Source organism: Panthera pardus, unplaced genomic scaffold (genome assembly GCF_024362965.1).
Source record: "Panthera pardus isolate Hobbes unplaced genomic scaffold, ASM2436296v1 HiC_scaffold_21, whole genome shotgun sequence".
Taxonomy (NCBI): Eukaryota; Metazoa; Chordata; class Mammalia; order Carnivora; family Felidae; genus Panthera; species Panthera pardus.
The window spans coordinates 1,483,264-1,499,004 of record NW_026526777.1 but is presented as its reverse complement, the minus strand read 5'-3'; the positions used below and the strand labels follow the sequence as shown (position 1 = coordinate 1,499,004).

Sequence of the window (15,741 nt, the reverse complement as noted above, 5' to 3'; positions counted from 1 at the left end):
AATTTCTGCTGTTAGGCCAGTTTCAACATCTTTAACAGGTTGCTGCCTCTTACATACAAGCTTCTATCATCATTTTCCAGTCTTAATTTTGGTTGCTTTCTATCATTAGGTAGGGTTTTTTCCCCCCAGATTTCTCATCCTCTTACTGTCCTATGACCAACATTTTTTTAGCAAAATACCAGGATCTGATCTCATGACTACCAAGCCCTAGGGAACTGTATCTCAGGGATACATTTTTTTTCCCCTGAAATATGAAATATTAAGACCATCTCTGCTTTTTATGAAAAGGGAATTCAAACAGACTTTTACAAATGAAAAGTGAAAAACATCCTGAATGAAGTTTCATTCCAGTCTCCTGTTAAATCCTAAGAATAGGCCGCCGGCCTCCAGTACTTTCAGGAAATGAAAAGTGGCTCAGAAGCTAGGTGAGCTAAGCCACCTCTGTCTCAGTTGTTTCAGTTTCTCAGGAATCGCCGTACGGTGCTGCCAGTAATGATCTCCAGGGATCTGACCCCCGTGCCACCTCCTCCTGCCTCCTGTGCAGCGCCAGATGCCACCAAAGGAGGAGCTTGGAGGAAGGTGCCGGGTCCCTCTTTGACCCTGAGGGCGGCGAGGCCAGGCAGGGTGATTCTCAGGATATCCTGATGCTCAGAGGTACCGTTGAAGCCTTCATCAAGACTTTCTGGAAGATGACCAGGAAATTTGGGAAACATTACCACCTAGCGTGGAAACTGAAGACAGAGCTCCAGCATGGATGGCACAAACGCCATCTGAAGTGCACGTGATGACATTCAAGACCTTCGATAAGCTCCTTAAGGGCAGAGACTTTCAAAATATTTTTCTCTCTCTCCTCCTGCCTCCACAATGTCTAGCGTAGAAGCAAGCGTATAAACTGGACTCGATGAATGTTCGTTTATGACTGAGAGAGAAGACTTTATAAAAAGTGCTCTGCAACCACTCCTTTCCCTAGTTGTTAGTCCAAGATTGAGCATTCAGCAGAATAACGGTAAAGAGAGGCCTCTGATGTCTCAAGCTTCTTGGCCACTGTTGTCTTCTGTCTTGGCTCTGTGTCTCAGTAGGAAGTAGTTATCCATCCAGTGTATGAATTTTTCAGTGTTAATACTTATTTTTTTTTTAATTTTTTTTAACGTTTATTATTGAGAGAGAGAGACAGAGAGAGAGCATTAGCATGGGAGGGGCAGAGAGAGAGAGGGACACACAGAATCCAAAGCAGGCTCCAGGCTATGAGCTGTCAGTACAGAGCCCGACGTGGGTCTGGAACTCACGAACCATAAGATCATGACCTGAGCCAAAGCCGGAATAACCGACTGAGCCACCCAGGCACCCCTCAATATTAATACTTACTAAGGTATGTCTTCACTGATGCCTGGGCTTTTACCTCTTAGATATTTTTATTGCGGGGGGGAGGGGGGGGGTGGCGCCTGTCTGGCTCAGTCAGTGGAGCGTGCAACTCTTGATCTCAGGGCTGTGAGTTCGAGCCCCATGTTGGGTGCAGAGATTACTTAAAAGTAAAATCTTTATTGAAAAAGATACTTTTGTGGTATTTAACTCTTTAATGGAAATCTTATCTCAACCACAATCTAGGGTGGATTCATTGTACTGTCAGTTTTTAAAATCCCTTTGTATTTGTTTTTAAGATTCAAGGATAAACAGTCTTGCTTCTTGAATAGATCTCACATTGGTCATGTCTGTGTTGGGGAAGTAGGATGTATTGTTACAATACCAGTTTCCCGAGAACCTAACTTGTTACTGTTGAATGGCAGCACAGAGCCTTCTGTCTCGCCTGAGCAAGACTCAGAGAGGATTTACAATGATGTGGTTTATGATAATACATAATTAGGACAAAGCTCACGGTTTATTATTATCTGTGTCAGAGAAAGGGAAACACTAGAAACGTGGCTCCATTCAGTTCTGTCCCCAAGTTGTTCTTTGCTCACTTAGTCACATCTCCATCAAGGAGTTCACTCTTCGTTTAGAGGTGGATCTTAAAAATCTCATATTCAGGTATTTGATTTCTGATACTTTTGTACTACAGTTGTACTACAGTTATGCATAGGCTTTCTATTTGTAACTTCTTTCAAGTGCAAAGTGAACATTTCAGAGTACTGCTAGTTTTTTTGACCAACGTGATATAGACATTTATTATGTATTCTCAACAGCTGGCTTTTTTGGTTCTAAAGAATCCAGTATCAGAACCAAGTATATTTTATTCAGAAGAAGAATCTTTCCTGAACAACATATTTTTCTCTTGAGTAAGAGATGTGTTAAATTATGCCGCATTGATAGGGGTTTTGGTTAACATTGAGTATGTGACTTTTGAAAGGAAATCGAGTTTCTTTGTCCTTAAGAGCTCTTACGTATATAACGAAGGAACCTCAAGCGTACAGCTTTAAAGTACGTTTGCTCTGTTTCCTACATAAGTTAGCAGTCCTTGCAGAATATGCTATAGGGGAAACACACAGAGTGTGAAGGTGACCTCACAGGTTTAAGATCCAACTCTGATTCTGTCAAATGAAACGCTCAGGTTGGACCTGCTTTTCTCACATCAGTTGTTCCTAATTAATTGCACTGTACATTTTGTCCGTCGGTTTCTGGGATGAATGCGAACTGACAATCAGGAACAGGTGTGATTGTAGTCCTGCCGGTGACTTTTATCGATAAATATCTCGATGATGTGTTTCCTGGTGGTGATGCGCCAGAACTAACATGAATTCCGTTCATTCTCCCTCTAAAATCGTTTTCCCTGTGTAACGTGACAGGAGAAATTGACGTGGGAGAGGCCCGTGAGGCTGTGCTGGCAGCACGCGGTGTGGCTTCTCCCTGCTTTTCGTCCACTCCCCGTCCGCTCGCAAGTTGTATGGCTGCTGGGAGTGGTGATGACAGCAACTCAAATAGTCTAGTTCTGACACACAATCGTTTGAAATTGTGCTTAGACGTAAGTTTCCCTGTGATTCCTGGCCTTTCCTGTCTCTCCAGGTTCCCAGCCAACCTCAGAGAAGTCTTCCCAGCGACTGTCCGAGAGCACGAGCAGCAGCCCTGCCCGGAAGCGGTCGTCCTCGGAGAGCACTTCGTCCACAGGCAAGTCCCCCTGTTGCGCGGACGGACTCTGACCCGACTCTCCCGTCTGCTACTTGTGAGCAGACTTCCCGCACGACGCAATAAGCTTCTCGCGGAAATCACAGCTTACATTTACTTACAAGACATTATTGTGGACGAGACAGAAGTGACTCTAGGACGCGCGAGGGGGCCACAGTGCAGACTGACACAGTGCGGAGCCCCCCCAGTCTCCCTGAGTCCGGGTGGGCTCACTCCCAGACCTGCAGTGATTTGGATGTGATCCAGAGGAAATCGTTCAAAATGACTAGGTTCAAGAGTAGGCAGACAGGAAAATAAAGATTTTACAAGTTGTGTTGAGGTGAAGGACTGCGGGTGCGCTAAGGCAGTGTGGATTGGAACTTAAAAGGTGGGTTAAATTCTGTAACGGACCGGTCGGTGTAGGCACCTCGAGCACTTACCACATGCGTGGTGACTAAAGGAGACATCCCTGGGGCGCCTGGGCAGCTCAGTGGGTTGAGCAGCCGGCTCTTGCTTTTGGCTCAGGTCATGATCTCGCGGTTCGTGGGTTCCAGCCCCGCGTTGGGCTCCACACTGACGGTGCTAGCAACCCTGCTTGGGATTCTGTCTCTCTGTCCCTCCCCTACTCAGGTGCGCATGTGCGGTCTCCCTCTCTCTCTGTCTCTCAAAATAAATAAACTTAAAAAAGAAGAAGACAACATCCCTGAAGATGTGACACATAATACTACTGTAATTTGAGTACATGAGTGGGTAAACAGTAAGAATGCGTTTAACACACTGACAATAACATGTCCGAAGAAAAGCACAAAACCATAAAATGGAATGCTGTTTTTGGAGAGCAGCACGTTATTTGAGATGACTAGCGTGTGAGGGATATTATGTGTTGATTGTGGTTGAACATGAAGCTATAAAAGTAATAACCCACATGGCATAGGGGGTTTTTTTGGTTGTTTTTTCATTTGAAGGAATTGAGACTTTACTGTAGAGGCAGTTGGGAGCCACTAGAGGATTTTGAACAGGAAGATAGAAATTATTTGATATATTGTGCAGTTCAAAATAGGATAGGTTTTGCAGTGCTAAAAAAAGTCCCACATTTCGGTGGCTTGAAACAGCAAAGTGTTGTTACTTTTTGTTCACGCTGTGTGACCATAATGGGTCTGTTCTGCGTTGTCTTCCTTCTAGGACCTTGTGTAACCCAGCCTCTATCTGGAGCGTTGCTGGTCGTGTGGAAAAGGGTGAAGGTTCATACAACGCACTGACCAGCTCTTAAAGTTTCTGCCCAGAGCTAACTGTTACTCCTCACATTTCAGCGCTAAAGCAGATCGCATGGTTAAGTCTCACGTCGAGGAAGTGTCGGGTGTATAGTGTCATTGAAGGCAGGGCAGCAAATATTTATGAATAATGGCTCAGTCTACCGCGTACACATTTTGGGAAAACTCTACAGCATTACAATGTAGAGAGTGGGATGTGACAAAAAATGTGTGGAGAAATGCATTGATAATGGCTTCAGGTTGGGATATGTTAAAATTGAACAGTGTTTGGACCGTTGGGGTGGAGATGTTAATTGGCCGTTCGGAAGTGGCGGCTTGTAGTTTGAGAGGCATCTCTGGTAGAGGCGCAGGCCTAACAGTAGGTAATACAAACTTTAATCTGGCAGCCAGTGAGATTACCCAGCAAGAAGATACCACTTGGGAGGATGGCAGGAATGCAGGTTTAAGAAACATTCGCTTTCGAGGGAAGCGGAAGAAAAGAGATCGGTGATAACGTACAAGTTTTTTGTTTTTTTTTTTTTAAATTTTTTTTTTTCAACGTTTTTTATTTATTTTTGGGACAGAGAGAGACAGAGCATGAACGGGGGAGGGGCAGAGAGAGAGGGAGACACAGAATCGGAAACAGGCTCCAGGCTCCGAGCCATCAGCCCAGAGCCCGATGCGGGGCTCGAACTCACGGACCGCGAGATCGTGACCTGGCTGAAGTCGGACGCTTAACCGACTGCGCCACCCAGGCGCCCCGATAACGTACAAGTTTTAAATAGATTTTTTATGTAGAAAAATCACAGAGTACATGTAATGGAAACCTCTTAATGTCAGATGTCACAAAGAGGTCAAGAAACATGTGGACAGAAAGTGTTAAGTAATTGGGAAAACGAGTTTTATAAAAGCACTTTGCAGGTGGAGTTAGAGCAGTTTGGCTGCTTGAGAAGGTGCTGGCTGAGTTCAGGTGACCCTGGTACGGATTTGAGCTTTGCTTCCAGCAGGGAGGCAGAGGAGATGTACAGAGCCAACAGATATGCTTCTCGGTACTTAAAACTAAAAATACTAGATAAAATATGGAAAATATTTCTTAAAACATTGCTGAAATTTGAAGTAAGTAGACAGGAAACGAGAAACTTTCAGAAAACTTGATTAACAGGAATTAGGAGTATTACAGCTGCTTGACATCTGCCTGGTGTGGTGAGAGCCTGATTACTGGGAAACATCCAGGTGCGAGAGACAAAGGACAAAGCCTAAGACTCTAGCAGCACAGAAGTCCCCATCAGATTTCCCGGCGTAAATCTGGCGCTCCCTGAAGGTGACATTTACCAGGATGAGAGCAAATAGAAACAGAGCCGCCACAGAAGAACCTGGTGGTTCCTTGTTTCAGTTTGGCTTTGGGCAGAGCCCGAAAAGGAGCTCCTCTCCACACACATGCTTTGTGTCACCTCCTGTCTCACACTGCCTGTGGAACCCAGAAAAAAAATCAATGAAAATTTGTTGTAGAGTAGTAGGGCCCTGAGTTCTTCCACAGCCAAATGCAAATTTAATTCCTATTTGGCATAAACCTGAGTGTCTAACCTTCCAGGGATATTCAAAGAAATGAAATATGTGTAGAGACTATGTGTGTAGTAATTGAGATATATAAACAACCGTAGGAAAACAGTTTTGTACAGGATATCTTATGGCCCATCCATGAACTGTTTTGAAGCAAAGCCAAAGGGATAATTTACTTAAATACACTAAAAGAGTATATGATAATACTAATGAGTGCAGTCACTGTTATGAAAGCTGTTGGCTATGACCTTAGCGGGATCTATTGGGAAACGTGACAGTAGATTGCCTGAACTTACTTACAATGTGGAAGCTGGGTTCCCAGAGCAGAGGTTTCAGAGAAACTCAGGTGGAATGTGTCCTGCCTTTTCTAGCCCAACCTTAGAAATCACCATATTCTTACCTCTATCGACTTCTCTTTGCTAGAAGCAGCTCACCAAGGGCAACATATATTCAAGAGGAGAGGCATTAGATCCTACCCCTTTTTAAAAAAATTTTTTTAATGTTTATTTATTTTTGAGAGAGAGAGACAGAGCATGAGTGGGGGAGAGGCAGAGAGAGAGGGAGACACAGATTCCAAACCAGGTTCCAGGCTCTGAGCTGTCAGCACAGAGCCTGACGTGGGGGCTCAAACTCACAAACTGTGAGATCGTGACCTGAGCCAAAGTCAGACGCCTAACCGACTGAGCCCCCCAGGTGCCCCTAGATCCTACTCCTTGAAGGGAGAATTAGTAAAAGAGTTGTGTATGTACAGGTTGTAATAGCTCTGCAAGCAGCTGGGCTGTTGCTTTCGGGCAGGGAGGCAAGATTAGCTGGGTATGGAGGGGCCGTGGTGGTGTGAAGGCAATGGATAGGTTCAAGAGGCCAGACGAACGTAAAGTCAAACGTTTTGAGTTGTGGGGAGAGTAGAGGAGAAATGACAGACGATGTGGCCTGAGCTTGGCTGACAAAATCCCTGGCACTTGATTGGTGCTCTGTGTATATAATGTTGAAGAGCTGGCTTTATGTTACCAGTCACTGAGCTTGGCGCTTTGGAGGAACAAGGTTGAGGGAGGAGGTAACGAACAGGAGTACGAGAGATCTATGAAACATGCAAAAGTAGAGAAGTAGAAAAACAGGTGTTACGCAGAAGAGAGAGACTGGGGAGACACCAGAATGTACGTGCTATTGAATGAACCGTCAAAGGGAGCAGGGAGGCCTGCATCAAGGAGAGAAGCGCTCGGGCCAGAGAGTGAGAAGGGGACAGTCCTCATTCTGGTGACCTTCAGATAAAAGTGAAGATTAGCACGTGTGTTCTGATCGTGGAAACTATGAGAACGAACGTGTCCCCCGTGGGCAAGTAAATGTAGAAGGTAACACTGCAGTACTGGGGCTGAGGGGCCTCTACGGCTAACGCTGATGGAGCTGAGGAATGGGGAGAGAAAGTGGGTTATCAGAGAAACAGTGGAGGCCGGATTTTAAAAATTAGGGATATAAAATGTCACTGAGAGTTTGAATTTAAACAGTACTACTGGATATTATTTGAAGGAAGTTATTGGTAATTAGAGAAAAAGTCCAGTGTAATCTGATTGGAATCTGGAATGCCGGGGGCTTGTACAGTAGCCCCTAGAATCCTACCACATTTTAAACTCAGATAGACAAGATATGCATCCATCAATTTTGGAGAAGCATTACCTGTGATCATTAGTAGGAGACAACGAGGCATCTTGGGAAGTAGGCCTATTACAATTCGATGTTTACAAAGACTGTGAAACTAACATGGCTGGCCAGAGGAGCGGGAGCCTTTCCCACATGAAGTATAGTCACGAAAATGCGCTGAGTGGTATCTGAGGAGACAAAGATCACCAAGTCCCTGGGCCACTAAGGTAACAAGGGTTAAGTGGAAGGTCTTTGTCCGGCGTTTTTTTTTTTCTTTTTTTTTTTTTTCTTTTTATTATTATTATTTTTTTAACATTTATTTATTTTCAAGACAGAGAGAGACAGAGCATGAACGGGGGAGGGGCAGAGAGAGAGGGAGACACAGAATCTGAAACAGCCTCCAGGCTCCGAGCAGTCAGCACAGAGCCCGACGCGGGGCTCGAACTCACATACCGCGATATCGTGACCTGAGCCGAAGTCGGATGCTTAACCGACTGAGCCACCCAGGCGCCCCTTTGTCCGGCGTTTAACTGTCGAGTCTCCTAACTCAAATGGACCTTCATTTCTGAAGAAATAAACAATTCATTCCTGGTCCTCATCTCAGAGAGTGAGCGTTATTGTTGTTGCTTTTTAACTCACTGGTAATAGGGAGGCATAGGCCAGTTTTGAAGTTCCTGAGAATCTGTCATATAGGCCCGATTCAGGAAAGTAAACCACCAACTTGCCTGGGAGAGAGAACCGCACATGGTCTTAGGATGTGTGATGTTGTGAGGACAGATGGAGCAGTGCTCCTTTTCTTCCGTGTAAAGAGTCGTTTAAATGACTGGCTGTGTTCGTTTTTCTTCTGCGTGTGATCTGTCACCTCATTTAGTGAATGGCGTTTCCTCTCGAAGTCCGAGAGCGACCGCTCCTGGGGACGACTCCGTGGACGGTCTGCTGCAGCGGATGGTACAACATGAGGACCAGGCGCCCCTGGGGAAGAGCGTCGAGGCCGCGATCACATCCGCCTCTGTGCCGCCTTCCTCCAGTCCGGGCCACGGCCACGGCAAGGAGCGAGCCCCGGGGAGACCAGACAGCCTTCTCGTGCCTGCGGTCCCCGGCGACTCCTGCAGTGGTAGCATCTCACTCCTCTCCGAAAAGTTGCCGAGCAGCCGTTCGCCCCCGCACATCAAGAGGAGCGTAGTGGAAGCCATGCAGCGCCAAGCTCGGAAAATGTGCAATTACGACAAAATCCTGGCCACCAAGAAAAACCTGGACCATGTCAACAAAATACTAAAAGCCAAAAAACTGCAAAGACAGGCCAGGACAGGGAACAACTTCGTGAAACGCAGACCAGGCCGACCTCGGAAATGCCCCCTCCAGGCCGTGGTGTCGATGCAAGCCTTCCAGGCCGCCCAGTTGGTCGGCCCCGAGCTGAGCGAAGGCGAGGAGAGAGCAGCGGCGCCCTTCCGTCCTGACACCGTTACGGATGTCATCGAGGCTGTTGTCCAGAGCGTGAACCTGAGTCCAGAACAGAAGAAGGGGTTGAAGAGGAAAAGTTGGCTGTTGGAAGAACAGACCAAGAAAAAGCAGAAGCCGTTCCCAGAGGAAGAACGAGAGCGCACTGAAAGGTAATTCCTGGTTTCACACTTGGTCTGGGTGGAGGACACACAGACGTGTCACAGATGTGACCTATCCATACGCAGCTGAGTGACTCTTCGTTATAGAAAACCTGCACTTCTCTGTTTTATTGAAAAGTTCCTCTTCAGGGCCGCCTGGGTCATTCAGTTCATTAAGCGTCCGACTCTCTCTTTCTTTTTTTTTTTTTATGTTTATTTTATTTCTGAGACAGACACAGAGCGTGAGCAGGGGAGGGGCAGAGAGAGAGAGAGGGAGACAGAGAATCTGAAGCAGGTTCCAGGCTTCGAGCTGTCAGCACAGAGCCCGACGCGGGGCTCGAACCCACAAACAGTGAGATCATGACCTGAGCCGAAGTCAGACGCTCAACCGACTGAGCCACCCAGGCGCCCCAACATCCGACTCTTGATTTTTGACTTGGGTCACGATCTCAGGGTTCCTGAGTCTGAGCCTGCGTGCAGAACCTGCTTGGGATTCTCTCTTTCCTTCTCTCTCTGCCCCTCCCCCACTTACTTTAAAAACAAGGGGGGGTGGTTCTTATTATAACTGCCCCAAATTATAAATAATTAAGCACAGGGAATGTAACAATTCAGTCTAATCCCCTCACTCTACAGGTGAGGAGGTCCAGGCCCAGAGAGGTTACCTATTTTACCCAGTACATAGCTGTGCTCCTGGAATTATTTTTACTATCACACCATCTCCTGTATGCTCTAACCTTGTCTTCCTGTCATCGCATACGTTTTTCTGCATGTTAGATTTATTTCCTTCATAGTTTCCTGGTTACATTTTTACATTTTTCTTTTTTTTTTTTTTTTTTTTAAATTTTTTTTTTTTTTTCAACATTTTTTTATTTATTTTTGGGACAGAGAGAGACAAGAGCATGAACGGGGGAGGGGCAGAGAGAGAGGGAGACACAGAATCGGAAACAGGCTCCAGGCTCCGAGCCATCAGCCCAGAGCCTGACGCGGGGCTCGAACTCACGGACCGCGAGATCGTGACCTGGCTGAAGTCGGACGCTTAACCGACTGCGCCATCCAGGCGCCCCATATTTTTACATTTTTCTAAAAGATACAGAGCACAGAGCCAAAAGTCATCCAAAATAAGAGCATTTAATCCTTTTGTTATGTATCCAACCAGATTCATTCCCTGAAGGTATATTTGGTATTTTTAAATGAGCTAATGACAATATTCACCATTTGCAGATGGCTTTTCCTTTACTAAATGTAGCATGTCAGTCACAGTCAATGGCATCCCTCGTTCACAGAAAAATACAAACTGAAACTGCTAGATACATTTTAAACCTCTTAACATGTATTGTCAGACTGCTGTCTTAATAGTCACGTACTCTTTACCCCCCACCCTTATCTACCCTGGAAATTATCTTTTTAAAAAATCTTTATCCGGGGGCAGGGAAAAAAACCTTTCTCAATCTGATACAGCTGAAATATACTTCCTAAATGTTACTTGCTGCTTATTTTAATTTGCACGTTTTTGCATAGTAGAAGACATTAGTATGTGTTGTGTTCCATACCTGTTTTTTAAGTGCTCATTACCTGCAGTCACAATGATAACCCTGGGGCGCCTGGCTGGCTCAGTGAGAAGAGCCTGTGACTTTTGATCTTGGGGTTGTGAGTTTGAGCCCCATGTTGGGTGTAGAGATTACTTAAATTAAAAAAAAAAAAAAAAAAAAAAAAAAAAAAAAAAAAAAAAGAAAGCCCTTAATGTTTGTTGTATGACATCATTTGGTTTTCTTTATATTCTCTTGCCAAACAGCAGTAGGACAGTTATCAGTCTTTTTCTCTATCATCTACCTTGGTGAATCCCATATAGAGGTTTCTTATATCTCTCTAATGCATCATCTATAAAAAAGACTTCTTTTCCTAGAGAATATACAGGATATATATTTTTTTCATGAGTAATACAAGCTTGTAGATACATCAGTGAAACTAAAAGCTTACTGGTTGAGAAGTTGTGTCTCTCTTCACATGATCTCATTTCTTCTCAAATCCTGTTCTCTTTGTGGGCATGGGCGTTAAGAGCGCACCGTGTAGCGGTGCCTGGCTGGCCCAGTCAGGGGAGCATGCCTCTCTTGACCTGGGGGTCGTGAGTGTGAGCCCCATGCTGGGAGGGACCCCTCTTAGGAGATTGTGCAAGAAAGGACGTGACGTAGTGAGATCCCAGGGGCAGCAGCAATTTTTCACCTTTTTCTGATTAGAACCTACTATAGTACTTGGTATGTAGCAGGAATTTATTCATTTCTTCATTCAGTAAGTGTTTATTGCAAAATTACTTATCCCATGTGCTGAGGGTAGGTAAGAGTGGTAAGCAGATAGAGATACACTCCCTGTCCTCATGGAGTGTGCAGCCTAAGTATGAGTAGGGAGAGTTAGTGCTATGAGAACGAATTGTTGAGGTAATTGACCTAGCTTCCCTGTGGAAGTAATTACTAATTAAAATCTGAAGAATTGACTTCATCTGTTATATAAGGCGTGAGGCTAGAGCACACATTATGGGCTCAGTATGAAAAGGCAGAGCAGGTTCAAGGAAGTGAAAGAATGCTTTTGTGGCCAAAACACAGAGCAAATTCTAGTAGTGTGGTCTAGAGCTTAGAGAATGAGTCTAAAGAAAAGGTTGTGGGGGCCAGATCATGCAGAGGGCCTTGTATGCCATGTTAAAGAGTACGGACACTATTTGATTAGTAACAACCCAGATGGCAAAAGAATAATGGTTATGGGGCGCCTGGGTGACTCAGTCGGTTAAGCATCCAACTTCGGCTCAGGTCATGATCTCGGGGTTCGTGGGTTGGGGCCCCACGTCAGGCTCTGTGCTGACGGCTCGGAGCCTGGATCCTGCTTCAGATTCTGTGTCTTCCTTCTCTCTGCCCTTCCCCTGCTCACTCGCTCTATCTCTCAAAACTAAGTAAACATTTTTTTTTAAGCTTAAGAAAAGAATAGTATAATGGTTATGAGCTGGGTTCTAGATCAGAAGAATCTGGGTTCAAACCCTGGTTCTAAAAGGAAAAAGGACAAATTTTAAAAGCTGTGTAAAAAATAAAATCATCTCTCCTTTGCTCTACTGGTGGGAATGCAAACTGGTGCAGCCACTATGGAAAACAGTATGGAGGTTCCTCAAAAAATTAAAAATAGAACTACCCTATGACCCAGCAATTGCACTACTAGGTATTTATCCAAGGTATATAGGTGCTGTTTCTTGGGTTTTGGGGGGGTTTTTTAAGTTTTTTTTTTACATTTTATTTATTTTTGAGAGAGAGAGAGACAGAGAGCACAAGTGGGGGAGGCGCAGAGAGAGAGGGAGACACAGAATCCAAAGCAGGCTCCAGGCTCTGAGCTGTCAGCACAGAGCTTGACAAGGGGCTCAGATTCATGAACCCTGAGATCATGACCTGAGCCGAAGTCGGACACTTAACCGACTGAGCCGCCCAGGTGCCCCCAGGTGTGCTGTTTCTGAGGGGCACATGCACCCCTGTATTTATAGCAGTACTATCCACAATAGCCAAAGCATGGAAAGAGTCCAAATGTCCATCGACAGATGAATGGATAAAGAATATATATACATATACACACAATGGAGTAGTATTCGGCAATCAGAATGAAATCTTGCCATTTGCACCTACATGGATGGAACTAGAGGGTATTATGCTAAGTGAAATTAGAGAAAGACAAATATCCCATGACTTCACTCATATGAGGACTTTAAGCTACAAAACAGATGAACATAAGGGAAGGGAAGGGAAGGGAAGCAAAAATGACATAAAAACAGGGAGGGGGACAAAACCTAAGAGACTCTTAAAGACAGAGAACAAACTGAGGGTTGCTGGAGGGGTGGTGGGAGGGGGATGGGCTAAATGGCCGAGGGGCATCAAGGAAGACACTTGTTGGGTTGAGCACTGGATTCTACTCCTGAAATCATTGCACTATATGCTAACTTGGATGTAAATTAAAATAAATAAAATTTAACGACAAAATAAAATCATAATTCAAATAGTTAAAACTGAATCAACACTATGCTACTATATCAACTTGTGGGATGTATCTAAAGAGGTGGCTAGAGTGGGATTCATAGCCTTTAAAACTTATATTACTTTCTAAAATGCTGAAAATTTATGAACCGTGAGTCCAATTAAGAAATGAGAAAAACCAGAGAATAAGCCCCAAAAGGTAAATGGGAAGTGAAGGAAATGAAACATATATTAAATAAACAAAATAAAGCTAAGGTACAATAGAGAGACTCACTGAAGACCAAAGTTAGTTCCTTAAAGACTAATAAAATATACAAACTTCTAGTAAAGTTGATCAGTGAAGAAAATTATAAGTTAAAAAGGAGATAAGCTGTATATGAGAGATTAAAAAATGACTACTATAAGCATGTTATGCTCCACAAATTGGAAAACTCAGTTGAAATGTATGTATTCCTAGGAAAAACCTACTCAAGAAGAGATAACCTGAGTGTTTCTTTTCCATAAATCCAATCTTTAATTTAAAATCTTGCTGCAGGGGCGCCTGGGTGGCGCGGTCGGTTAAGCGTCCGACTTCAGCCAGGTCACGATCTCACGGTCCGTGAGTTCGAGCCCCGCGTCAGGCTCTGGGCTGATGGCTCGGAGCCTGGAGCCTGTTTCCGATTCTGTGTCTCCCTCTCTCTCTGCCCCTCCCCCGTTCATGCTCTGTCTCTCTCTGTCCCAAAAATAAATTAAAAACGTTGAAAAAAAAAAATTTAAAATCTTGCTGCAAAAAAAGCAGCAGGACCAGAAACTTCTACATACTTGAAAGAAAAGGATCATTCCATTCTCCTTAAAATTCTTTAGAGGCACCTGGCTGGCTCGACCGGAGGATCATGTGACTCTTGATCTCATGGTCATGAGCTCAAACCCCACACTGGGTGGAGACAGACAGACAGACGTACATACATAAACAAACTTTAAAAAAAAAAAAAAAAAACTCTTTAGAGATGATGGGGGAAGTAGGGAGGGGAATACACCTACAGAAAGTACATAAACATTAGAAATAAGTTCATCTTTTTTTCATAAAGCCAACACTGATGTCGACGTGGAAGGGGCGAACACTGCTGGCCAGTATCCCATGCGCCTCCCCAGTCACAAACTGCTTCACCACTAGCCAAAGTCAATTTCCTGACTTCTGATGTAACCACCTCCTTACCTTTTTCTTCTACACCCTTTAAGTTTGCAAGCTAGACAATGTCGTTCAGTTTACCCTCACTGAACTTCGTGTGGATGGAATTGCACAGGACATACGCTTTTGTATCTTCCCTTTCTTTGCTCGACATGTGCCTCTGTATCTGTGCTGCGGCATGTTGCCGTAGTCCTTTCCGTCGTCGGTACAGAATTCAGTTCTCTGCTTCACTGTTGGGTCGTTTCGACTTTGAGACTGTTTCCCAAAAATGCTGGTGGATATGGGCACGAATCTCCCCAGGGTGTATTCCAAGGGATGGAATTACTGAATAACGTAAAAGATTTGTCCCCAGACTTCTTGAAGCCGGTGCGTTGAGCTGGTACGGAACTGGTTCGGTAAGAGAAGGCAGCCTTGCTACGTGAAACCGTAACACTGCTTGTCGACAGGGACAGAGAACAGTGTTTAATAAATTGTGCCCTAAAAGTTGATATTACATAGTAACGGGAATGAAATTGGATCCTGTCTCATCCCAGATACAAAAGTTAACTCCCAGTTGATTAAATCCATAATAATTAAATCCAAAAAAAACTACACAACTTTATTGTCAGAAAGGAGTTCATAAGCCAGATCTCAAAAGCAGTACCATACAGGTAAAAAGACTGACATACTCAATTATATTAAAGCTAAACTTCCATTCGTCAAACATCAGAACAAATATATGAAGACTTGCTACAAACTGGGAAATTTGTGACACGTGTGATGTATACAGTTTTGGTGTCCAGAATACATAAACAGCAACAAAATTGTGTTACAAATAAACCCTATGTAATCTAACAGTTACCCTTTAGAGAAAGTCTTGCCCAACAGTCACCAGAACACTTTTCGGAAAGGTAGTGGCAAGATTCATTATAATATATAGAAAATAGAAATATCCAACATTACCACGAAAAGGAATAAACACAGTTTTCCACGCAATGGAAAATGATATGGTAATAGAGATTCATGAATTACAGCTGATAATGTAATAATAGTGGATGAATCTTATAAACATTAAGTAAAAAAAAAAAAAACAACCAAGTTCCTAAAAATGATATACTAGCTGGTCCTACTTTTATAAAGCAAACACATACACAAACTAAACAAATTACTGCATTTTTTTAATAATTTAATTTTTTTAATGTTTATTTTTGAGAAAGAGCACAAGCAGGGGAGGGAATGAGAGAGACGGAGACGCAGGATCCCAAACAGGCTCCAGGTTCCAAGCTGTCAGCACAGAGCCTGACGCTGGGCTCAAAGTTAGGAATGGCGAGATCATGACCTGAGCCAAAGTCAGACGCTTAACTGACTGAGCCACCCAGGTGTCCCCAAATTACTGTATTGATGTAGATAGATATATCATGAAACCATGTATTTTTTTAACGTTTGTTTATTTTTGA

At 44.1% G+C, this 15,741-nt stretch overlaps 1 protein-coding gene across 1 annotated transcript in view; it reads left to right on the top strand.

Moving 5' to 3' along the window:
• Nucleotides 1-15,741, top strand: part of ASH1L (ASH1 like histone lysine methyltransferase) — a 189,973-nt gene that overhangs the window by 79,390 nt on the left and 94,842 nt on the right. Inside the window, 2 exon segments of the mRNA XM_053908771.1 lie at nt 2,998-3,099; nt 8,413-9,151. Of these exon segments, the coding sequence (XP_053764746.1) occupies nt 2,998-3,099; nt 8,413-9,151 (841 nt within the window).